General features: G+C 36.4%; 1 protein-coding gene across 1 annotated transcript in view; it reads left to right on the top strand.

Moving 5' to 3' along the window:
• Positions 1-27606, top strand: part of opn4a (opsin 4a (melanopsin)) — a 134585-nt gene that overhangs the window by 84789 nt on the left and 22190 nt on the right. Inside the window, exons 4-6 of the mRNA XM_051922668.1 lie at positions 19853-20056; positions 23884-24055; positions 27032-27193. Coding sequence (XP_051778628.1) covers positions 19853-20056; positions 23884-24055; positions 27032-27193 — 538 coding nt within the window. The remainder of the gene's footprint in view (positions 1-19852; positions 20057-23883; positions 24056-27031; positions 27194-27606) is intronic.

The following is a 27606-nucleotide window of genomic DNA, read 5'->3' on the forward strand; positions in this document are numbered from 1 at the left end:
CAATGTGGGCTTAAACTGGAGAAGGACAAACAAACTGTACAGTAATTACCTTTACCTCACTACTAACACATAGACTTACCTTGCTCAATTGGAAGAATCCTAACCCACCTCTTTTAAATCAGTGGATAACTGATGTTATATACTATCTGAAATTGGAAAAAATCAAAATCTCACTTAGAGAATCTGTTCAAAACTTTTTAAAAAAAAACCTGGCAGGATCTAATCAATAACATTTTAGAATAAGCATTGATATTGGGGAAAAGGATTATCTTCGCTCTTTTCTACTCTTAAAGTTTTACTCATGCTGTTGGCTTACCTCTTTCTTTCACATGGGGGATGAACTTAGTCCTGTTAAGCTTTATTTGATTGTATGGAATGTTACTTGCTTTTAATAAAATCAATAAAGAAGTCCCAAGAAGACGAAGTCAAAAACAGAGCAAAAAGGTCAAACATTTCAATAAATCACAATAAGCACAGAAAGATACAAGAATCATTGACCAACTCCCAAGTGTGTTTGATTTTATCATAAGGGACTGTGGATTGACTCTGCCTTTACAGGGCTAAGGGTAGTCCTTTGTGATGATGGGCAGGTGGCCTAACTTCTGGGTGAATAACCCACAAAACACAAGGGATGTAACAGAGGCATACAAACATAGACACAATCTAATACAAAGAACAATGCAAATAAACAAAAATAAAATTAATACAAAAAAACAATCAAAAACGAACAAGGAAGGCATCCAATGAGGATCTGAACCCCAGCCAGGGGGAAAATCCTAGCTGAAACACAACAAAAGTAGTCTATATTCAGTTTCATTGCTTGTCCATAATTGTTGAACACCATCCAAACTCAGTACTTATTATTAAATACTCATGTTTATTTCTCACCAACTATAATAGAAAATGACACTCTGGTAGTGTAATTTCATACAAAATCTACATGTCTCTTTTTACAATAAAACATGGGAGAATTTAAAGTACAAAGCAGTAGACAGCAATGAAAACAAAACACTAGCCATCTGGCATGGTATTGCTACCACAAGTCATGAAGCCGTCTCTAACAAGGGTGGTTCAACCAGTTTCTTACCTATCCATTAACAACCAATGCATTCTCTCTCTCTCTCGCTTTATCTCTCTCTTTCTGTCTTCTTGCTCCCATCAGGGTTCCTTCACTGCAAACTCTCCTTCTTACTCTGGGCTCAACAAGTCAATATTCAAACAAAGCCTGAAGTAACTTTCTAGATCAGGAATGCCCTTTGTTTGGCTACTGTGACACAGGCTAAGAACTTCATCTAGCAGCCCTTGGCATTCGTGCACACCCTGAATTCTGTTCAGCTTTTAAAGGGCAGGTCTCACTAGCAGCCTCTAGGCTGAACATATTACATGGACAACATGGCCTAACTTCACCCTTCAACTTGGTGCTGCCTTGTATTGAGTTGGAGGTTTATTATTGACCTGCTCCTTTAAAAGAGCATTGCCTTGGCTCTACAGGTGTCTGACAGTGTTGCTAATGCCTCAAACCCCTTCACTGGCCAACATCTATTCTGGCTTCCTGCCACCCTCTGTAGTCTCGTGTCCTCTAGTTATCATGGCCAGAGGTAACCAAACTTGTTTAAGCCAAGAACCCCTACTGGCCATCAGCCCTAACAGATATAAACCTACTGATGCAAAGTGATGCATGAACGTGGTTACTGCTAACAGACATCACACACACATAATGTTTTATGGAGAATAGCAGACCTATTAATCAAAAGAAAAGCTTAACTACAGGAGACTATTGACACATATGTGATCAAATGTAATGTTCTTTCTTGGCATATCAACTTGAGAACCTGAAATGTTTTGGAGTACCTCCATTTTTTGCCCTTAAATTATTAGGGTCTGTGGTCTTGTTAAGCACAACTAAACGTGATATTTCTTTAAACTATCTCCCCCCAATTTGTGGATTTTATCAAGGGATTACAGATAGTTATTTTGTGTGGGAGTGTGTGATATCATTTTTTATATGGATACCAAATGATATTTTAATGAAGTATTTTTTAATTTAAATACAGTAATGTGGTTTGATATGGAATACAAATTAGAAAGCTTAAAACGTCTATGGTTTTAATTTAGAAAAATTACAGAGTTACATATGAATTTATAGGTCAAAAAGTAGAGAATGTTATACATTATATAATTTCATGTCAAAAAAGAGGAAAACAACACACAAATGTTTCCAATTCAAAGTGGGCCTGCTTCATGGCACAGGGGTTGTTCATGTCAGTTCCAGTTTTAATAACTTTAAGCACAATTCTGCCTTCAGCCTATTCCTGTATTTTTAAGAAAGGACAAATGTTCAAAACAATAATTTTCTGTTGATTAATATTAATGAACACTCAAATGAGGTGTTCGATAATTTTATATTATTAATACTAATTGTTAACATGTCTTTGTTCTTCATTGTATATCCTTTTGCATTAGTGTGTCAATTTCTATAACTGTTCTAAAAATGATGGTAGACAAAAACTTGTGCATAACACTAAAAATATTGTAACCATGGTGGACCAGACCTAAGAGAGAGAGCAAAAGAGATGGAGAGAGAGGCATGTTGGTGCTGGGAGGGAATGACAAAAAGAGCATGTGTCTGTTGCAAAGCTCTCTTTTACAAAAAAATGCAACACCCTTGAAATCTTAACCTTATCAGGATTGCAGTGGCCTCCAAAGCAGCTGTGTGCACTACCCCATAGGCCTGAGGCTTCCCAAGTGACTACTGGTGGCCTTTCATGGTGTTTTACCCTCAGTTTGAAATGTTGACTTAGGGTGAATTACTTGTGTTTGGTATTTGGTACACTTTATTAATATTGAGGGGAAATTGTTGTAAGGGATAAGGTACACCTGCAAAGCTTAATAAAAGTCCTATGCAGAGTCTGCCTTCCCCTACATACTTGTAGAGGTGTGGGGTATTTATCTGTCTATTGAGCTAGTGACTGATCCTTACCCTGTCTTATACCTTAGGACAATTTCTTTAAAGGAATCCCTTTAAAAAAGCACTGATGTCTATCTCCTCTCTGTGCTCACTTCCTAAATCTCACAGGTAACCTAAAAAATTAAGCAAGTGCTGCAACTACAGGTTAAAAGATAGATTTGGAATTTTTCAAATAAAAATGATATTTTCACAGTTATGGACTGCATGGTGTTTAAATGGCATTCTTGACTAAAGCATTTCATATACAGATTTTTAAAAAATGCCTGATAATGAATACATCCCTTTTCTGAGCTAAAAATGTTATGAAGTATTTATCAGCATCTTGAAATTACACAAATGCTATTAAGACAGCATATTCTGTTTTTTGTTTACATTTTATACAACTTCACAATTTTTTCTGGAAACAGGGCTGTATATACATTAAACACACACTGTATTTTATCATTGTGACTGGCTGCTTAATAACCATATGATCTGTGGATTGAAACTTTCTATAACAGGGGTTGCCAACTCCGGTCCCGGAGGACCACCGTGGCTGCAGGTTTTCATTCTAACCCTTTTCTTAATTAGTGACTTGTTTTTGCAGCTAATTAACTTCTTTTGAATTAATTTTAATTGACTTGCTCTTGAAGAATCAGACCCCTTAATTGTTTCTTTGTCTTTAATTAGTAGCCGAACAATAATGATATATAAAAGGAGCCAAAACAACTGGTGTCCACCATACAATATCTGAAAATAAAGAACAATGAAGGTCTCAGGAATTTTGAGCTGCTCAGGACCACAAAACATTTTATCAGCGCTCTTAGAAAAGAAAAAAATCAACAATTTCAGAAATGCCTGCTATTGCACAATGAGAGCAGCAACAGGCCATGGAATTAAAGAATGGGTTTAAATAACAACAAGAATCTGCGCCTCATTAAGCAACTGGTTGGAGTGAAATTGGTTGTGGAGTTTGAGGCCCTGACTTAGTTGGTCTTCTGTTGGCTCACACACTTCACATTTCATTTCTGTTTGGGTGCCATTTAAGGAAAGAAATTAAGAAATTCAGAGGAACAAATCTTAAAAAAAACAATTCAATTAAAATGAATTCACAAGAAGTTAACAAACAGGGCAGAAGAGAAGAGTGAAAAAGGCAACTATGCATATTTGCTGATGTCTTAAATAATCCTCTACATGTGTTACAGATATCCTGAGCAGAAGGCTGGTGGGTACTGTTAATGATTGGCGCTGCCTGTGTTTTATGATTTTGAGTTGAACGAAGACCACATACCAGTATGTTATTCTGCCAGTAAGGATGGACTCCAAAGTGAATTTGTAAATGTTTGTCAAAACAAAAATCAAGGTGCATCAGATATCTGACAAATAAAGGAGTTGGCCAGCCTGTTGTCACTTCGTATCAGTAATATGTCAAGAAGGCGAAGACACACTGACCTCCACAGTGAACTGTATTGTTCAAAGTTGAGTGTTAGGATCCCCGTTTACTATTTTTGTCATTTTTTTTATAGACTTAGTAAATGTTTATGCTCACCTCAATATATAATGTCATTATGATCATTATTTTTTCTTATGGGCACCATTATTTCATTTTAGTTTTGCATGGCTTGCCGTGTTGTTAATGCCAATGTCATCTGCTGCTAATGTCATGATCGGTAGACACTGCTACATATATCTTCATCCTGCACTCTTCATTCGAGATTGTACCAATTACATTATCTGTGGATTCAGGAAAGAAAACAACTGTCTTTTGCAGTTTCTAACAAATTTAGATAAATATATTTTTATGCTTGCGATATTTTTCAGGATTTGTGTACTGGGCTTTTAACAGTTAGGGTACATTTCCAAAAAATAATCGATCTTAGTGTATAACGAATGAGACAACAAACGATGCAGGTAAAAATGAAGTGAGTTTTGCAAGAGCTTCCCAAAGCCCTTTGTTATTCTATATATAACAAATGAGTTTAGCGTACTTCTTTGCTGGGCTCCTCCCCAGTGTTCATGTCAGAAAAGCAGCCTGTTGATTCCACCGATCAGGAACTGCCTAATATAATAAGTCATGTAAGCTGTGAGGTGGGGCCTCCATGACTAGGACCATTCCTCAGCCATGTGGCAGAAGAAAATATCCTGCATAAATGAGGCTACTCCCATCAGGGAATACCATTACCATGAAGGGGTGTACGTGGTCTGCAACAATCTTTAGAGCGGTGGTATGTATAAAAGTAACATCCACATTAATGCCAGGACCCAAGTTTTCCCAGCAGAACATTGCCTAGAGCATTACACTGCCTTGGCTAGCTTGCCGTCTTCCTATAATGTATCTTGCTGCCATCTCTTCCCTAGGAAAATGACACACACACGGCCATCCAATAATCTAAAAGAAAAAGTGATTCATCAGACCAGGCCACCTTCTTCCATTGCTCTATTGTCCAGTTCTGATGCTCATATGCCCATTGTAGGTGCAATTCGCATGGGCACTCTGAACAGCTGGCAGCTACGCAGCCCCATATGCAGCAGCTTGTGATACATTGTGTGTTACGACGTCTTTCTCTCATGGCCAGCAGTAAGTAAGTAAACTCTTCTATAGGATCAGACCAGATGGACTAGCCATCGCTCCACATACACATCAATGAGCCTTGGGCACCCATCATCCTGTTGCCAGTTCACTAGTTGTCCTTCCTTGGACCACTTTTAGTAGGTACTAATGACTGCATACTTAGAACACCCCACAAGACCTGCTGTTTTGGAGATGCTCTGACCCAGTCATCTAGCCATCACAATTTGACCCTTGTAAAAATCACTCATATCCTTAGCTTGCCCATTTTCCTGATTCAAACACATCCATCCATCCATCCATTATCCAACCCGCTATATCCTAACTACAGGGTCACAGGGGAGCCAATCCCAGCCAACACAGGGTGCAAGGCAGGAAACAAACCTCGGGCAGGGCGCCAGCCCACCACAGGGCACACACACACACACCCGCACACCAAGCACACACTAGGGACAATTTAGAACCGCCAATGCCCCTAACCTGCATGTCTTTGGACTATGGGAGGAAACCGGAGCATCCGGAGGAAACCCACACAGACACTGGGAGAACATGCAAACTCCACGCAAGGAGGACCCAGGGTCTCCTAACTTCGAGGCAGCAGTGCTACCCACTGTGCCACCGTGCCGCCGATTCCAACACATCACCTTCAAAAAGTGATGTGCACTTGCTGCCTAATGTATTCCACCCCTTGGCAGGTGCCATTGTAATGAGATGTTATTCACTTCATCTGTTATCTGTTGTGGCTAATCATTGTATATTGACACACCAAACATGTACAAAAGTAAAAAAAAAAATCAATTAACATGCAGAAAAGCACAAAATAAATGAAAATATCAATGAACAGATAAAATTAATTTAACATATTAGTCAAAAATGTATAAAAGGGCTCAAAATGTGATGTAATTTCCTTGCAAAAAAGAACGACATATAGTGATATACAAAGAAAAAGCAACACTTCACAACAAAGGAATTTAAAAGTTTATTAATGAAAAATCTTAAGTACAAGATAACAAAGTACTTAATATTATGATGTTTTTGGGAAATGCACCTTAGTACCTTAGACTTCTCTCAAGTATTTTGACTTATTATATCTATCCCTTAACCTCTTTTCTGCTTCACTGTACATTTTGGCAGCCCTCTTAGTGGCAGAAGAAGCTAACACACAATTTCAGTAAGACTTTGATGCTAGAACATTTAAATGTTACATTCACTTTGACTTTGGTACTTTTTTCTTTATGTTCTGTTCATGTTCACCTGTATCTCAGTATAAGCCTCCTGCTTGCTTCAATCACATTTGGTAGAAGCATAATTTAAAAGACAAAGTGAAGAAAATATGCAGCCTGAAGCTACAGAGACTTGACAACTAATGAGTTAACCTCAAATTATTGCGATTACCATAATGGGGTTGATGGAAACTGCAAAAGGTTTTTTCATTTTATTTTTACATCCTGGATATGTGTATTTTCAAAGTATTTTTGTAGAAAGGCAATGTCACGATAAGCAACTTGATATGGTACCTGGTGGTCTACCCTTTTACTTTCTTGTTTACATGAAAAATCCACATACTACAGTTGCCTCAGAAAGAACAAGTGCAATTTTTTCTGATATTACAGCTTTTTCCACATTGAAGTGCATGCATTCTGAATGTTTTAAGGCTTTTCTTTCATGCGTGGACTCATTACCTTTTGGATTTTAAAATGCAGGCATTAGATTTTTTTTATTTATAAAAAATGCTTCACTTAAAACACATTTTACAAATAACATGTACCATGATTGGTAAAAAATAAGTTTGACTTGAGAAATACTAAAGTTGCCCTTTAAAGGCATACTTGTAATGTCATACTCTAAATTTCATTGGTTAATACCCAAACTCATTGCATGCTAGGATCTGTTTGTATTCAGATTGTACTGGTGGGCATCTCATATGTTAAAACATTACTAGCTACTCCTTATTTTCAGCATGCAGCAAAAATTACTCACACTTTAATCTTCTATAAATTAGTTGTTCATTCATTCCCTGGGAGTCTTCATGCTCCAATGTTATTGTCTGTAACTGGTTTTCTACCAGTTGGGTTCAGTACTGATCTATAACCCTTGCATGTCATATGTGACCTCAAGATTGCCATGTGTAAAAAGGATATTATAATGCCTACAGATTCAGCAGCAGTTACCGAGAACAACTGACTGTGAACAAAATAACAAATATACTGTGATATGGTGAAAAGAGTGCAGTAGAAGACATCAGTGTAAAAATAAGACAATCTTATAGTGAAGGTTATTACATTGTCATCTTTATATATAATGTTCATTTGGATCTTGATCTTTGTCCGCGAATTCACTGCCTTGTGTGGTGTTCCTTCTGTGTTCAGTAGAGGGCAGTAGTGATGGAGGAGGAGAGGAAGTGAGGGGGAGGATCGTTGGATGAGGTTGGAGTGTGGTGATTAAAGAGGATTGAACTAAAGGAGACTACGTGCTGTTTGTACTGGCTGAATACACAACACCTTCGTTGTTACTTTTTTTTACAAACACTGTCGATAGCACTCTTTGTGTTTAGATCTGGCGTTGACACCTGCTTCGTTGTCAAGACTGTGGTTTTTTGTGTTTCTATCGACCGTCGTTGGCAGCACTTCGTCCAAATCGAATGTTCACCCACTTCTTGGAGTCGGCAGTCAGAGTATATAAGTCGGGCACAATTCTGTGATTTTTCATCAGTCGGCGTTTGGAGTTCAAGAAAGAAGCATTGGTTCTTCCTTACTCTTTGGATTGCCACAAAGCAACATGCGAGATTGGAGAAAGGTTGAAAAGAGATCGTGAGAGGAAACGACAGCGTCATGAAAACAAGACGGACTGTGAACGGAGAGAAGCAGAAATGCTCCTCCACCACCACATAATTACTATTTGGACAGTGATTCCGAGTAGGCAGTTCCTATCAAATCAATGTCCAAGGGTTTTGTTTTGTAATTTTGTTTCCCTTATAAAAAATCATAATGCTGTGCGATGAAGGGCCCAGTTCACAACTGGCAGCCGCATTTAAACGGGGAGCCCTTCACAGACAACTTTAACACGCGCAACGTAGTTGGGCGCACATGGCTAGTGGTATATATTAACGTAAATACATAGATGAAGAAGTGAAATCAGCCAACATTAACTGTTCAATATGTGGGGGGAACAATCTGCTCTTGAACCTAGTACAAACATTTTTGATCTGCTGAACATTCTGCTGCTGCCTCGCAGTAAGGAGACCTGGGTTCGCTTCCCATGTCCTCCCTGTGTGGAGTTTGCATGTTCTCCACGTGTCTGCGTGGGTTTCCTCCGGGTGCTCTGGTTTCCTCCCACAGTCCAAAGACATGCAGGTTAGGTGCATTGGTGATCCTAAATTGTTCCCAGTGTGTGCTTGGTGTGTGGGTGTGTGTGTGTGCATGCCCTGCAGTGGGCTGGCGCCCTGCCCGGGATTTGTTCCTGCCTTGCGCCCTATGTTGGCTGGGATTGGCTCCCATCCCATGGAATCCTGTAACACATTTGAGTTCTGTTGAGATAGCAGCCAAGGTTTATCTTCTTGGCAGGTATGTCAGACCTGCATATGGCATTCCTGACCTGAACTGTAGCTCTGCCACATATTACTGTAACACTGCTGATGAAGATCTTTAATCAAATTGTTTTGATACTCTAGGTATTTCTGAAACATTTTCTGGTGTTAAATTAACTTGAATTACTGTTTTTAATTTATCACAATGTCATTTTGATTTCCTATAGGTACTAAAATTTTATTTACAGGTTTTTTATAGTCGCATGACCTGTGGCAATGCTGCCTGTAATGTCATAACAGTGCTGGTATAAAAAATGTAAGTGTGCATTTTATTTGCCTACCTGAAATTGACCTCTTGCTAACATTATTTTGAATTTAACTTTTGCTATTCAATTTTGATTCTGGTACAAAATGTTTTGCCCAGTGTTAATGACTTTCCATTTATTTTGACTATCATTTTGCACAGCTTTTTGCTTCCTTTCCTTTAATAATTGTCCTTTTTTGTACAAGCTTGTTTGTTTACCTCTCAGACACAATATGCATTATGATAGACACTAGTTAGTGTACTGATATCCACAATAATCATATTGGTTTTATGGTAGCTTGGGGTGAGGTTGTTTTTAGACGCACTCAAGCAGCACTTCCACTTAATTCCTTTTATATACATGGATTTGTTATTAGTAATGATCAGGCCAATTATGATGGTATCACAAGCAAACTTTATTATGCATTTAGTACTGATCTTGGCCACGTAGTCATTGATTAAAAAAATCATAAATTAAGAGGACTCCAGTAGCATCCCCTATTGAGAAACTGAGGTGAGTAAGTTTTCTTATATCTAAAAGGTCATTATATATCTGAAAGGTCATTATTGAGACCTATTATCAGAGTTAAACCCATCATCCACAATTAAAACTACTGTTTACAGTTAACCCTCAATGGTACTAAAATGGTTTTTCATTTTCTGGTGTAGCTGGGGACTAAGGATCATCCAGCATACAGTATGTAGCCACCATGGACTCACATATGTCACTTGCTGAAAGTTGAAAGTTTTTAAAATAGGCAGAACTAAGTGCCCTCTCATGTACACTGGCTATGAAAAGTTAGCTACTAAGCACATGTCTGAAATAAGATCGGAAGCACAGATTCAATGGTGAAGAGTAATTGATGTATACAGCCGGCTGCATCCTAGTGTTCTCGGCATCCTGCGAACATGTTTACTTAGCAGGTGAACAGGCAGTGCCTCAGGCCCACATTAAAAACAAGCAGGAAAGAAGGGACTGTGAAACCCCCTAATGAGATGCAGCCAGCCAGGCAAACACAAAGGACTCCATTCAGGCATGAGACTTTCAGTAGGTTGTTAACTCCTTAGAGAGAAGGATATTTTTCACCTGGCCTCCTCAGGAATATACAGTATGCTGGGCTCAAGCTGAAAGGCAGCTCACTACTGTGGATTCTGTTCATGTTCTTTATTCGCTTTCATTTCAGTTCTAGATAAAAATGTTCCCACCAGTTTGTTCTAAATAGTCATGTCATATCATTTGTAAATGCACTTAATACAGAGCAGGAGTGTGGGGCACGGGGCTGGAGCCTACCCCAGCTAGGATAGGGCACAAGGCAGGAGCAAATCCTGGGCAGGACACCAGTCCACAGCATGGGGAACACACTCACACTAACAGAAACACCAAAGGCCAGAGCAACACTGTGCTAACCTTGTGAATTTCCCATTGGGATTAATAAAGTATCTATCTATCTATCTATCTATCTATCTATCTATCTATCTATCTATCTATCTATCTATCTATCTATCTAACCTATTGTAAATAGTTTCATTTAAAAATGAAATCTTAATAGCAGCCACTAGTACAAATGACAGAGAAGCTTTACTCCTATTTACATCTGAAAGGTCATCATCAAGAAACTACTTTTATGATGGACATTTTAAAAGAAAAATGGGAAAGTAGTCTTAAATGGTTATCTTAAAACAGGAATCCATTCCTACAAATAAAAACATAGAACAGTAACACAAGTAGAGTGACATAACAAAAACAGAAAAAAGAAAATTATGGTACGAATATATTAAAGGCAAAAATTGGCAACTGATTAATATAGAAACAATTTTAGAAAAAAAATATAAAACAATATAAATATAAAAAACAATAAAAAAAAGTTAGAAAAAAACAATAAAAAACAAAACAAACCAATCTCTAACACATTCCTAATAAGATACAGACTGCTAGTGAATATCATCTGAACTTTGAATATTCAAAGACTCATATCCTTTAAGTTAATGTTAATGGTAAATTTACCTTAGTTTTTGCTTAGTTTGAATTTAAATAATATAGCTTTAACATAGATAATGGAAGATTCTGTTCCACCCCGTATAAGTTAAAAGAAATGGAATGTTCTTAATGATAGGCTCTGTGTGATAATAGTAGCTTTTAGACTGCAGTTAGTTAGAGAGACACAGTTAGAAGGAAAACCGGCACCCTTTCTGGTATTGACTGTGATAACCACAGGAAGCATCTTTTATCAGTCCATGTCAGACTGATATTTGCTTCAGGTAGATCTGAGGGCCATTAAAACCAAACTGAATGGCCCGCTAATGAGCAGAGGGATTTTATTATATTGAATTACTTGGTGGTAAAAAGCATAATTACACTTAAAAAAGTAAATGAAAATGACATGATATGTGACTTCATCTGTTGATATGTTGCTTACTATTCAAAAGTTCTTTTTTTTTTTGTTTATACTTCTTGTTTATACTTCATTTACTTCCTGGCTGCTTCAACAGTTGCTGTATACACGATTAATATTATTGGGTGTATGTGTGTACTCATAAGCATATGGTGTCAGAGTAGCCATTTTATATACTGTATGTTATATTAAACAGAATGACAGTCCAGTTGTGTAAGAGTTTAATATTCAAGTGGCAGAGATACATAAACATATTGTTAATGGCTTAACTAGGGTCTGTTACATGTAAAGAATGGAGTGCTAATATGTCTTTTGACCAAATAGATAATTACAATCACATCAAAAGTAGCATTATTTCTCTAATTAGTCTTAAACTGGTCTTTTCCTTTAGCGGTTTTATACTCTTCAATGGATGCAACCATTTTTTTTAGGAGAATTGTAATTATGTCAAATTTTGAGCTGCACACCCAGTACATGACTGGCATAAAATGTCATTGCTGTCAACAAAACAGTCCCAGTGAAAAACAATGACCTACAACAATTAAATCTTTCTATTATAAAAGAAAATCTTGAGACGAGACAAGACTTTTGCCAAGAAAGATTTTTTCAAGTCCTGCAAGACGAGACTATTGCCAAGAGATTTTTTCAAGTCCCGCCCTCCTCTCAACCATTTCAAGTTAACGGCCCACTCCCACAGTCCTCTCACCTCTCACCTCTCATTCGTGTGAATGCTTTTGTCAGACACAGTTCCTGTGCTTTCAGCTCTTATAAATTTTTACGTTTTCCTCACTTTAAATTCCCAATAAAAGAAGACTGATTATGTCCAAATCTTATTGAAGACTTTCATCCCAAAGGGTTATCAACAGAAGAAATGAGTACACGTGCAATCCTAGCACCAAAAAACGATGAAGTCAAATGAATTAACGCGAAAACCGTCGATCGGCTACACTGCAAATTGGTTAAATGCATATCAATAGACTATGCAGAAACAGTTGGTGGTGATGTTGCGGAAGATGAAATCATCAACTTACAATGTCCCGTAGAATATCTACAAACGTTAACACCATCCAGTTTTTCACCAGCCGAATTACTGTTGAAAGAAGGAAGAATGTATCATAATGCTATTGCATAATTTATGTATGAGTGATGGACTATGCAATAGGACAAGATTATTTGTATTCAAAATTGGTCCAACAATTCTGACATGTAAAATTTTAACAGGCGACAAGAAAGGTATTGTAGTACATCTTCCGCGGATAACATTAGGCACTAAAGGAGATCTTGATATGCTGTTCGTATTAAACCGTTTACAGTTTCTCGTTAGAATAGCTTTTGCTATGACAATTAACAAATCAAAGGGACAAACATTCGAAAAAGTGGGTTTATTTATTAGAGAGAAAGAAACGATATTCACTCAGGGGCAGTTATACATTGCGTTGTCACAATGTAACTCCAAATGCGGAATAAAAATTCAATGCGATATTGATGAAAATTTAATTCCAAATATTGTTTTAACTGAAGTTTTACAGTAAAAGTGTTAGTTTAAAAAGTATTGCGTGTTAATTTCAAAGCCAGACAGAAAGAAAATATATAATGCAATGAATACCTCTAAAGCAACATGAAACATAATTTTCTTTCAATTTAGTACATTTTACTATTTTTTACTATGGTTAATTACTCGCTATAATATAAAATAATTAGGTCTATTATACATATGTAACAATTCCCATGGAAATAACAATCTGTTTAAATTGTACATCCGCATTCCCATACATGAGTGGCAGAGCTGCAAAGTGGCTAGCACGTAGCACCTGTACGGGGGGTTGGCGAGCGGAGCAAGCAGGGGGGCAGAGCCCCTAGTATTTCAAAAATTAAAGTAAAAACCAATACCCCTTTAGAAAAAAACAATATAAAACAAAACAAAACCAATCTCTAACACATTCCTAATAAGATACAGACTGCTAGTAAATATCATCTGAACTTTGAATATTCAAAGACTCATATCCTTTAAGTTAATGTTAATGGTAAATTGACCTTAATTTTTACTTAGTATGAATTTAGATATAATGTAGCTATAACATAGATAATGGAAGATTCTGTTCCACCCCATATAAGTTAAAAGAAATGGAATGTTCTCTATGTGACAATAGTATAGCTTTTAGACAGTTAGTGAAAAACATGAAATGTTAGACAGAAAGGCTTTAAGGGCATATAGTTTTCTCACCATTACATACTGTATGTACGTCAAACGTAGGTCCTATTATATGTGATAACAGATAGAAACTTTAAGAAAGATGTAACCTAGATACTTATTGTAGACATTTCCTTTTTTCCCTTTTTGTTCTTGTGTATTATCAACCTTTTTCCTTATCTTTTAGTGTGAACTGTTTGATTTGAATTTCACGAAAATTTTTAAAAAGTTGGACTGTAGAGTTTTTTGTACAACGAGTCACACTATAGCTAGAATGCCTTTCTCGACAAACAGTGTTACAAAAATAAAAAAGTAAAGACCTTTTCTATAGAAAAGACCATGTCTTCTATACATTTGAAAAACTTAACAACATTGTGTTACTGTTTTGCATTTTTGCATATTATACTATTTATTTATTTTCATAGCAAATAGCATTTGCTCCTTTTTTAACCATACCTACAGTTTTTCTTACACTAACTTGGTTTCTGTGTTTGCTGCTGTAACCTCTCAATGCTTTTTTTTTATTATTATTATTTAACACTAGACAGCACTTTGAAAACTCTTTTGGACAGTGTCACATCAGGATATAGCCAGGTACTGTGTTTAGGGCATTGCTGGCAGGTCAAAGATTTTCACAAATAATTCTGGAACTTTGAAAACTGTCTAATTTTCTTTACCGGAGAATTGTGCAAAAGTCTTCAGACATCCAAGAAAATTATTTTTAATTCTGCTAGTCTGTATATTTGCTCAAGAAAACATTATACTGTATACTGTATCATTAAAATAAATGCAAATTAAACATTGATATAAGAAAAAGTAATAAAACTTTTCTTTTGTTTAGTAAAAACCTATTGATGTTTTCTGAAATGGCCAGAACAACACTGGTTTTGCTGTCTCATCAAGGCATTTCAACCAAGTTCACTCCCAGCTTGTTCCTTAAAATCCCTTCCTAAGGTGAAAATTAAATAAAACAAAGACATAAATTATTATTAATTTTAATGGAAAATATTTTAAGCATTTCCTGCCCCCAAATAATGATCCTCATTTTTGGTCAAATAACACCTAATCATTTGAAACTTGACAGAACTGGTTGAAACAACCCCTATTAAGATGTTTTCCCTTTACTGTACTATATAATAAGACTACTTACATATGGTTTTAAGACTTCAAGTATCATATTCAAAGGAATGACCTTTACCAACTTTTTTTTGATCAGCTTGAAGCCATGATGTCGGACATAATGAGAGAAGATATGTCAGCAACACAAATGACAAATTGACTGAATGAACTCAACACATAAATGCAGTATTAGCTACACCCAGCCCCGTCTCAAAATCCAGCCCTGTCCCATTCTCCTTCATTCTACACGTTGCAACTTGGAATGACCACAAAGATGATTGGCTACAAGTGCTAGTGGTAGCCATTTAAAAATTGTTACAGATTCAATGTTCGTATATGAGAAAATTCTGCTTCATTGTGGTTTGTTAAAACAAGAAAGGGTATTTAAAGAATTTTTTTTCACATAGCTGAATTTTTGTAAAGTGGTTGCTTATATTGTGTGTTAAGCCTGTACTTGTTAAATTAAAACAACAGCACATCTGATTCAAATTAATGAGGTTTTGATTAGTCAAACTATGTGTGCAAATGGTGCAGTTTAAAAAATTAATATTTATTGGAAATTTGTAAAGTAATACATCATGAAAGACATAAAATCATATTTTTTATCATACAGACTGTAGTCAGTGAACATTAGCACACCCAACCAGATTTTTAAGACGTGGTGTCTACTTTGATAATTAAGTAAGTAAAGGTCAGTTCCTTAAGGAATTTCATGTAGGAAATCCAGTAAAATGCTTACTCAGCTTTTGACAGAGTTATCTGGAATTTTTGACCATGTAAAGACGTTTTAACAAATTTGGTCTTGCAGCTAGGTAACTATTCTTGTTAAAAAGCATCAAGGCACACGAGATTGCCATAAAACAAGGCATGACAATGAGTGGCATAACGTCTTTTCAAGCAACAAGTTCAAATTTGACATTTTTGGTTCACAAAGCTGTCAATATGTTAGAAGAATAGTTAACGAGAAGAATATTAATGCATATCTGCAGCAGTGCCTCCCTAATGGTCTGGGGTACATTTTATCCAATAGTGGTTAAAATCAATGAAGCAGTGACTGCTAAGAAATATAAACAAGTCTTGATTTATCATGCTGTACCTTGGAGAAAATGATGTATTGGCAAAGATTTTAGTTTTTTAGTTCCCAAACATACCATAAACATAATTAAGATCTACTTGGAGCAGATGTCTACTGATGCAACTCTTATAACATTAGGCTGGCCACCTTGGACATGGAGAAGAAAAATGGAGAAGAAAAAGTAGCCAAAGTCAAGACAGGAGTTATGGTAAATTCTAAAAAAAGATTTGAAAAATTTACCACAAGGCTATTTGAAAGAATTATATAGCACTATACCAAAGATAATTAAGTTTTAAAAAACAAGACATTCTTGATACATTTAATTGTATTGACATTTTTTTTATGTTGTAGTGTATTCACCAACAAACAATCATTCACTTTTCAGATACATAAGTTTCCAAATAGTTTTCTTGGAGAACTTAAGACTTTTGCTTTACATGGGAAAATGTTCCACAATTTTACAGGGTGTTTTTGAAATGTATTAAGTGTTAAATGTTGTATATTACACTATCTATTTATATATGGTTGTACCTCTTTCCATGACAGAAATATAAATGTATTCATTCTAAAATTATAGGCATACTAGGGGGTTACCTCCTGCTCGCCAGCCTCCCTTGCCTGCACTACGTGCCAGCCACTTCATGTCTCTGCCGCTTGTGTAGTGAAGAGGGGGGCTGAACGCACCCCAAGAGATACGTTCGCTCCTCCAAAACCCCCTCTTAAATGGTGACACAATGGGAAACAAATACAGTTTTTTTTTTACCTCCTCTTTGCTCGATCTGCTGCTGCATCTCACGCAACACTTTGAACATTTAAAAGGCTGTACAGCAGCTGTCCTACTCTTTGACTTTTATTTCCAGCCCCGGGCGTGGTTAAATCTCTCGGCTCAAACTCTCGTCTTGTGGGATGTGAATTCTTGATATTTTTTAGTTTAAAATTTTAAATTGGAGTAAGAATCTGAAACTCTAACAACATCACATTAAAGTTCGATAAATTCTGAAAAGAATGATACCAAACATATAGGCCTATATGTAGGTTACAAAATAAGCCCAGTTTAAAGCGTGACAAAAAAGTGACATAAAAACATCACATAAAATCACAAATATTTGCACAAAATCGTTGCACTTTTAGGTTTAGGATTTTATATAAAGAGAGTAGATTGTATATCTGTCACCCTCATCCCATTGTGATTTTATATACACTACCACTTCAGCCATTCAGGAAATTACAGCATGCTTCAGTAATGTAAGTGAATTTTAACAATTTATACCTGGATTATTGTGGTGTTAATGGTTTTAACTGCCAAGTGCAGGAGGCATGTGGAGCTAATTAAAATCATAATGTACTCATTTGAGCGATTCATGGAGACTACTGGGTGATACAGCAGAAATCTGTGTCAAAATTAAGCATTTAGCTATGGGTAGGTCTTCAATATTGAACCTTTTTTGCTTTAGTTTTTTATTTATTATTTCTACATTTATTTCAGCAACCCCATTTTATGCAATTATTGTATTGCATACGTTGGATAATGGATGGATGGATGGATACTTGTGATACACTGTTATCCTGTTCAGATTTGGATCATGCTTTGTACCTGCTGGGGACAGCTAATAAATGAATGGATGGGGTACCTGTATAATACCTGTTTAATAGTTTATATCATGCAGCTACAAATATAAACTACATACAGTATACTTTTACTTACATTGCACAAAAAGGTCCCAGAGAACTTTTCAAAGCTGGCGACACAGGGATAGTTACCTGACAGCACCTTTACTCAATTACAGAAAAGAGCTTTTTAAAAAGCAAATTGTACAAGCAAAATTTAGTTGTATGTGTCAGGATCTGGTTTTACCATTTCTGCTTTCTTTAAATTATTTTTATATGTTAAGAGGAAATTGAATTTTATTGTTGTTTTTTTCAGTAGTTTAGTTTAACATTGTTTTAAGTTTTTTCATCATGGGCTTGTCAGCTTAGTTGCTATGATGCACGCTGCTTCCAGGATATACAGTAGCTGCATGAGTGTGCATGCATCACTGCATGTTATGTTATTCTGTAGATGTCATCTTTTTAAGAGCACGCTATAAATAAAAAGATCTGAGGTTCACTCTAATAAATTTTAGGAAAGACTCCTCCAACTGAAAAATGTCCCTTTTCTCTTACATTTAACTGGGCCTAATCGTTTCCTTAGATTTAATGACTTTGCAATTGGATTTGCCCTTTAATCAAAGATAGTTGTGTTTGCTACATTAGAATACAGAGTCATGATCTCACTTAATTCTCTCAATGTCTCTTGCCCTCTAGATCTAATATATTTAATTCACAACTTTAAAAATGTGTTGGATCTCTTCCTTGCATTTAAAGTACTAAACAATTAAGACATGCTAGCGAGGTTCTTCATCATAATTTTTCCATCCATTTTCTAAACTCACTTTCCTGACTATGCTATCTTGGTGTGCTGAGGTCTATCACTGCAATTTGTAGTGCAAGGCAGTAAACAATCCTGAACACCAGTTCTTTAAAACATACTCCCTCGTCAAGTTGAAATCAGCATTTAACTTAACATGCACATCTATGAATTGTTTACAGTATGCTCAGTGAAAATCCATGCAAATTGTATAAACGTGATGCAGTTATTGAGCTGAAAATTTAACTCTAGCTCTTGAGAAAGTTTCAAAACACTCCCATTATAGCTTTTATTAGAACAAACTGTCACTAAAAAGGAATTCACTCAGGGGGTCACCCATCCATACAACTTTCTTACGCAGCTGGAATAACAAGCAGTAACTTCTACTGCTGTGCCATTAGAGATCTCAATCAGCAAGGGGATGATGTGGCATCTAGGAGCATAGGGGCTATATATGCAACAACGAGTCTGTGTTAGCCTCACTGCATGCGTCCCTCCGATTACATTCAAGCCTCTCTCTGCTGAGGAATTCTCCCAGACACTTGCCCTCTCTCTCCCATCCACACAATCTTCCTGTGGTGGCAGTATTGGGATACCAAACCTGTCCACTGGAATTAAAAGAAGTGAATTCTACTGTTAGTGCTGATGGAGTTATGTTGTAATTCAAAAGTTCCAAGTTCAGTTCACTCTGTAGGGGAAAAACCAACACAGAGGTGGGAAAAGTGTGCAAACTCCACCTGGCAATGACTGGACTCGGGATTTAAAGCAGTATCTACAAGGAGGCAGCACTACATGCTGTGTCAAAATGCTAACCTATATTTATAAATAGTAAAAGAAAGAAAGATAAATGGTGTCCTAAATCAGCAAAGTCTTTTATGCCTGGGGTCCGTAAGAATTAGAAATGTGAGAGGAGCCAGGATAGAATTACTGGTTTCCTCCAGGTCAGTGACAACAGGACTATAAAGACAATATTTTATTTGACAACATTTTATTTAAGGGTCAGCATGGTCAACAAGTAGTAAGAGTCCATCATGCTAAAAGGCTGAATCCTTGATACCCTTCAATGTATGATTTCTTTAGTATTAACTGACTCATCCTCAGCAGGGCAATGTGACTCTTTCCCAAAAGGTCTAGCACTTTTTAATTTTTAGGGAGGTTTGGGAGATGTACAGTATTGGGGGTAATGACGAAAAGAAGTCATCTGTTTTTCTTCTTCTCATTTTAATGCTGTCTGAAATTATAAGCTGCAGATAGTTGTTTGCAAACAATCGAGTAATTTTGTGACTTTACCCTTTTTTATATCTTATTTCCATTCTCCAAGGTTGTGAGCTTTATGCCTTCTGTGGTGCCCTCTTTGGGATCTGCTCAATGATTACTCTGATGGTGATAGCAGTAGACCGTTACTTTGTCATCACTAGGCCTCTGGCTTCAATGGGTGTGATGTCCCGCAAGCGTGCCCTGGTGATCCTCTCAGGGGTGTGGCTCTACTCACTGGCCTGGAGCCTTCCACCATTCTTTGGATGGAGTAAGTGCTAAACATTAAGACATTGAATTATTATTAAAGCATATAACCTTGTATAAAAGAAAACTAGCCAAGAATTATCATGGTAGAACAAAACAGTGTGTAAAAGTAGAGTTATCAAGGCTTTAGGAGATGTAAAACATGTCAAGATGTTTGGAAAAAAGAAAATGTTAAATAGAAATGCATTTCTGAAAACAAAGTTATGTATAAAAGGAACAGGGGCAAAAGGATGAAAAACACTGATGTTGGTCAATGTAAATACTATAAATGCACATTTTATGCCATAAATGGATGATTATGCTTAGTTTAGACCATTTCTTGTTAGCCTATCTATTTGTACAAATATTTGTGTTTATTTTATTTTTTGTGTTTGATAATCTCATACTAGAATTTCTCTCCTTAGCCACAACAGTAGATCTCTGCTCTTAATGCACTGTTTGCTGAGGTCAGTCTCCGTACACTTTTTACTGTTCAGTTGGTTAACTTTAAGTTCCCTTATAGTTTAAAATGCAGTAGTTATTTGGACTGAACCTTCAAAAAGTACAGCTATTGCTTAGTATGGCATTAAAACAAATGCAGCACAGACATGGTCAAGCATCATCATTTTGCTGTGGCAGTACACATACATTTAGATGTTTCTAGTGAAGCTCTAGACTACTAAGATATATCCTGTAATGAAGTGCATAAAAGGAGTCTTATCTAATTAACACTGTGGTAATTTTGCAGTAAATGTACCTAGACCCTACATTAATATAAATGCTATAGCCACATCACAATACTATGTCCATCTTGTTGGTAATACTGTGTTTAATACCTTATGGAACCTAGTTTAACTATTGCTCTAAAAGGATCTCTATATGATAACGTATTGTAAGGGTATGTGGCTTTTCTGGTCTGCAAGGTCTGCTGCATTATTCAGTAACTGAAAATAAAAATGTGCATAAACAACTTTTTCAAACATGTTATATATACAGTATGATAAGGAAAGATTTCCTTCCAAATTCCAAATACATGAAGCATAGCTAAATCAGTGCCTCGTAATTGACCCTTAAACAGTGATTGTGCCATGCAATGGACTGACACCAGTCCAGGATCAAGATTAGCTCCTGACATTTGCCACATTCTTTCAGGATAAGCTGTAGTCATGATCCTAAATTTGACAAAGCAATTGTAGTAAATGGATAAATGGGTGTCTGAATGGCGGATACAACCGGCAAGACAATAATATGGTTGTGGGTAAACTGATGAAATGTACAGAGTGTGGCTACCTTTAGTAACTGAAATTCAAATTTTACATGTTTTGAGTTTGTGTCCAATGCCTAGGCTTTGTCCCTGTAGAGATGATGTATTCTCTCATTGTCTATTTGGGTTTTCTTTTGGGTACTCCAGTTTTCCTCTTCTAAAGATACACAGATTAACTGGCATTCCAAATTGGCCATCTGTGTGTGTGTGTGTGTGTGTGTATAAATGTGGGCCCTGTGATTAACTGGACACCTGTCCAGTGCTGTTTCTCTCCTTGCACTCAGTGCTACTGGGATTGGCTCTCTGAACTGGATCAAGTGGGTTTGAGAATGTTATGTGTGAAATATCTTTTCATTCCTTAAATTTGAGTTTGTATACATTATATATACAGTATATAAAGCAGGTGGGCTTTAAGATTTAATTTTATGAAATCCCTTCTTTCTTGCCACTATTCCATACAGGCCAGTATGTAGTGCTGTTGATATAATTGACTGATGTTGTTTTACTCAACTCTAAACCACTGAACTTTGCATCTCTTTTAAAGGAATTGTTGACTTCACAGCACTTTTCCCTACTGGTCTCATTATTCTTTGACTGTTTAGTTTGGGAAGTTTACATTTTATAGGTATGCTTTCATATATGATGAAGCTTCTAGCCGTTTTTTGAGTACTAAGCCAACAGTTCTCACTGGGATATCTGCAATTTTTGATCATTTTATATCCTACTTATAATTTATTCCTTTTGATGGGTCAATCACTGATAAAGCTATTTGATTATCATAGTCTTAATTCTGTGATTTATTTTGAAATTCACTGTATATTCACTGTACAATGATACTTACAAAGACAGATGTATCTGCCCTGAAATTATAGCAAACCATTTTAATTGCACACAGACAGAGGCACTTCAGCTTGCTGCACCACTAATTAACATAAAAGAGGGTAGTGTTGTTACTGTCACAAAACAGGTACTCTTTAGATATGCTGGTTTTCTCTCATATCCCAAAAGACATTGTGATGGATGGCCATGGCCCTTTCCTGTCTGGGAGGCCAATATAACGGAAGCACTGTGGGAGAAGATGTGCATAGGGCACTGCTTCCCCCTTAGCGCTAGAGGGCAGCCCCCCTGGGTTGTTGTGGCTCTGCAGATTCCCGCTGAGTTTCATGGGAGATGGACTTCCGGAGGGCCCTGTTGGGTTCCATGGAGGCCACCAAGGGAGCTGCAGAGCCCTACATCGGGCTTTCACCCCACCTGGTAGTGATCCTACATCTGCCTAACGAGCCACCAGGAACATGTATGTCAGCTTAAAGGGAGGCTCTACTTTGGTTATGAAAATGAATAATCTGTGATGGACTAACACCCAGTTCAGGGTTGAGTCTTTCCTTGTACTCAATATTGATAAGAAAGGCTCTGTCATTCTTTTTGGTCTACATAAGTGGGTTCAGAAAATGAATCAAAGAAACATGAAAATATAACAGAAAATATCCATCTGTTACTTTAATGATGCCAAAATATTGTATACATTATGCATACCTCTAGGTATGTAAATAAAAATTCTGTCCTTCCATTTCTGAGCCCAGTTAATCAGAGTAAAGGTCACAGGTGGAAAATTCTATTTCAGCAGCATTTGGCCCAAGGCAAGAACCAACACTGTATAGGATGGGAATCTATGGTGGGGCACCTTCACATTACACAGCTACTCATCAAGGGACAATTTAAAGTTGTCAGTTATCATAGCACACCCATTGTGAGGATGTGGATAGATAACCAGACAAAAACCCAGAATATAAATAACTCCACAATTATCATTGCAACATTTAAACACTGGATTCTGGTAAATTAAGGCAAAACCGCTAACCGCTGCAATGCCATGCCTTCTAGGAGTAAGACCTGAATTAGTTTTTTGGTGTTATGTGTTATGCCCCTACTGATGAATTAAGATCTCTACAGCTGTAACACAATACTGAATATAACATCTCTGTTCAGCATATTTAAAAATTAATATCATTTTATCCAAAAGTAAATCCAATGCAAATAAATGCATGTGTAGATACTCCAGTACTTTAACCCTCTTGATATACCGGTACTTTAAAAATAAAACGCTTTTTCCTGGTAAACTGACACATAGAATTTAAAAAAACTATTTTTAAACAATAGAAATATATAAAACTGATTCAGAATCTTTCTTGAACTAATTTTTAATAGTGTATGTAAAAAGTGTATCCTAGGCCCCATAGGCAAAGTCTAGATGAAACATTCAGAGCAAATCTAAAGAATATATTAAACAAACACACATTGTGGTGAAAACTGAACATTTCATATTCATATTAATGAAGTAGGCAAATGTAAATAGGAGAGATTAGTACAGAAAGGCACCTCTATAAACTATAAATAAATAAACCAGGTCTTCCCTTCACACAAAATTAAACAGCATAACATCATCATCTAAAAGCTATGGGACTAACAGTTAACTCTACAAATTGCAGCATGAGCTGAAACTGAAAAATAAGCAAGCACTAAACAAAACAAAAACTTTAATAAAATCTACTGTTTATATACTGTCTTACCCCTTCCTGTTATATTGACAGGTGCCTATGTGCCAGAAGGGCTCCTGACTTCCTGTACCTGGGATTATATGACATTTACCCCAGCAGTGCGTGCTTATACAATGCTGCTTTTTACCTTCATTTTTTTTATTCCTCTGCTTGTCATTATCTGCTGCTACTTTTTCATCTTCCGTGCCATCCGTTCAACCAACAGGTAAGATGTCTATCTATCACAGAAAACTACAAAATTCAGTAACCTATATAACTACCTTGAATAATTTACAATTGTAGCACAATCTGGTTAAGTAACTTGTTCAGTAGACAATGACTTGATGGGGGAGCTAAATCAGCATCTTTGCAGTTTCCAGTCAAAGACTAATCTATTGGGCTAAAATACCTTTACAATGTTTTAAATTAGATCTTCTGTAGCACCATATGACTGTGTTTACCAAAAGCTGCCCAATTTAATTTATAGATAATATATAGTGGCATGCAAAAGTTTGGGCACCCTTGCTTAAAATGTCTGTTACTGTGAATGTTAAGTGAGAAGATGAACTGATCACAGGAAAGGCATAAAGGTTATGATGACACATTTCTTTAATATTTTAAGCAAGATCACGTTTTTATTTCCATCATTCGCAGGGACAAAATAATGAAAAGGGGGTGATGCAAAAGTTTGGGTACCCGACATGGTCAGTACTTAGTAACACCCCCTTTGTCAAATATCACAGCTTGTAAGTGCTTTTTGTAGATTTTTGCAGGAGTCTTTCATTTCTTACTTGGAGTATTTTCACCCATTCAACCTTGCAAAAGGCTTCTAATTCTTCAAGGTTCTCGGGCTGTTTTGCATGCACTGGTCTTTTGAGATCTATCCACACATTTTCAATGATGTTTAGGTCGGGGGACCTAACTGGCAGCTTGTGCCTCTTGAGGTACTCCATTGTAGATTTGGAGATCTGACTTGTTCCCTGTGTAACTGGCTGCAAGACAAGCCCAAAGCATGATCAATCCACCCCCATGCTTAATAGTTGGAGAGGTATTCTATTCCTGGAATTCAGCACCTTTTTCTCTCCAAACATACCATTGCACATTGTAGCCAAAGAGATCTATTTTGACTTCATCAGTCCACAGGACTTCTTTCCAAAATGTATCAGGCTTGTTTGGCTTGTTTAGATGTTCATTTGCAATCTTCATGTACTGAATTTTGCAGGAAGGGTTTTCTTCTGATGACACTAACATGAAGATCATATTTGTTCAGGTGTTGCTACACAGTAGAACAGTGCACCACCACTCCAGAGTCTGCTAAATCTTTTTATAGTCAAATGGGGGCTTTTATTTGAAGTAATCCAACAAGTGGTTCTGTCAGAAAGTTTTCTTGGTCTTCTAGACCTCAACTTAACCTCCACTGTCTATCTTGTAGCATTCTTCTGCTTTGTGAGCATCAATTATTTTATTTTTCAGAGTTCTAGGCAGGTGCTTTGAGGAGCCCATTGCTGCTGATTGTTGGAGGAGACCGAGAATTTATACAGTTTTTCAATTTGCATCACCTGGGGTTTCCTAACAATAACTGTGAACAAACCATAGCCCTAAAGAACTAATTAAGGTCTGAGACCTTTGAAAGTTATGGGGAACCTCAAATATCTTGGGGTGTCCAAACTTTTGCTAGTGCGCCTTTTCTTTTTTTGCTTCACAGTTGTAAAAAAACAAAAGGAATACAATAATCGTGCATAAAATGCTGAAAAGAAATGTGTCATTGTTAACTATCAGTTCATCTTCTGCTCACTTAACTATTCATAGTAACAGACATTTTAAGCAATGCTGCCAAAACATTTGCTGCCACTGTATATGTATACAGTATATATGCTCAGTAGTCACTTTATAAAGTCCAGCTGTTAACATAAATATGCTGCTTATCCAAGCAGTCAGTAATGATCTGGCTGAAACTCAGTCTATAAGGAACACGCAGGCATGGTCAAGAGACTTAGTTGTTGCTCAACCAAATATTAGAAATGGCAGGACACATAATCTAAGCAACTTTAACTATGTCATGTTTGCTGATGCCAGATGTGGTGCCTTGGATTTTCATATAATAAATTCTGTAAAGTCTGAACAGAATGCTGCAATAAAAAATATTCATTAGACAGTGGTATGATGGGTAAATATAACTTGCTAATAGAAGAAGTCAGTCTTTATTACTCTTGCAAGCAAAATAGGATGTCCTGCCTGAAATGCCAGAATGTCTGGTGTAGGCCTACAATAAACCAAGACAGTCAATTAGTAAAAATGCTTAGAATGGCTGTCAGAATTGCCCAACAACTTTAAGCACTCTCTCACAAGGGTAAGTTCACACCTCTCAAATTAGGCCATTAAATGAAGGAAGCTCAAATACACCCAAACCATTAACCACTAACTGAAAGAGCCCAAAAACACCCAAGTAGGGTGATTTTCTTCATTACCTGGTTCTCCTTTTACTGGTGGTGAATATATTAATGATACTAATGCCCTTTAAGCTTTGGTCAATCAGATATTCTCTCCAGATATTCTACCACATACAGTATTATCAAAAACATTTAATAAACATTATCAAGCAAAAAAACATTTCAAACATGCTTTTTCTTTTGATTTCCAAAAATGTAGAATAAATAAAACAATTAAACACTAAAAATGACTACAAAAAATGAATGTGTATGCTTACCAGTACAATAATCATGCTAATGATTTTTTGCTTTGCAATAACTTCCTCCATGGGAATTAAGACCAAAATAACCATTATTTCAAAAACTTTTGACTTATTACACATATAGATATACTATCTATTTAAAGTTTTGTACACCTAATGTATATATGTGTATAATTCACTTCACTGCTAAACAAAATTGTGTCAGGCACACACAACATCACCATATAGCTTACTAAATACATGGGATTGCTAAAATATAAAGTGCAATATAAATAAAATTTATTATTATTATTATATACGGGTTTTGTCACTTTTTTTGTTTGTTTAAACAATACTTTTGCTAAAAGCTGCTGAAGACAACTATCATCAATGTGGGTTACACTTTATGCTGGGTGATTTCGGAATGCTAGCCTGTAAACTCTGCATTATGTATCCATAGATTTTATCATATTTATACTAGATTTGAAAATAACAGGCCACAGATTTCATTTAATTTTTAATACTTTCCAGGGCTATTAAAAAAATCAGTTCTGATGACAACAGAGAATCACTAAGGAAGTTCCAGAAAATGAAGAATGAATGGAAAATGGCAAAAATTGCTCTTATTGTCATTCTCCTCTATGTTATTTCCTGGTCACCATACTCCACAGTGGCCCTTACTGCCTTTGCTGGGTAAGACCTCCTATGATTTAAGGAATATACATCTTTATAATCACCTTCATGCACCAAGAGGCTTTTTGTGAAGGCATTTTCTGTAGCAACCTGTCTCTAGTTCACTCTTTCACTCTATCACTCTGTTTGGAATCTGAAACTCACTATCTATAGTCTATAAAGTTTACCGTCTGTATGCCACAGGTATGTACACTTGAAGTATACTGTAGTTTTACAATAAAAAATTACTAATTAAAATGAATTTATTTTTAATTAATCTAGCAAAATGTCCAGTTCTCATTTAAACTATAATCTGAAGAATATCTGTAACTTCAAATGCTACTTTATAATAGAAGGTAACTCATTCACACCGTTTCTGTGCAGTCATACTGTATTGGGTTGGCAGGTCAGGTGCTGGCCAAACATTTTTTCAG

The sequence above is a fragment of the Erpetoichthys calabaricus genome, chromosome 2 (genome assembly GCF_900747795.2).
Source record: "Erpetoichthys calabaricus chromosome 2, fErpCal1.3, whole genome shotgun sequence".
Taxonomy (NCBI): domain Eukaryota; kingdom Metazoa; phylum Chordata; class Cladistia; order Polypteriformes; family Polypteridae; genus Erpetoichthys; species Erpetoichthys calabaricus.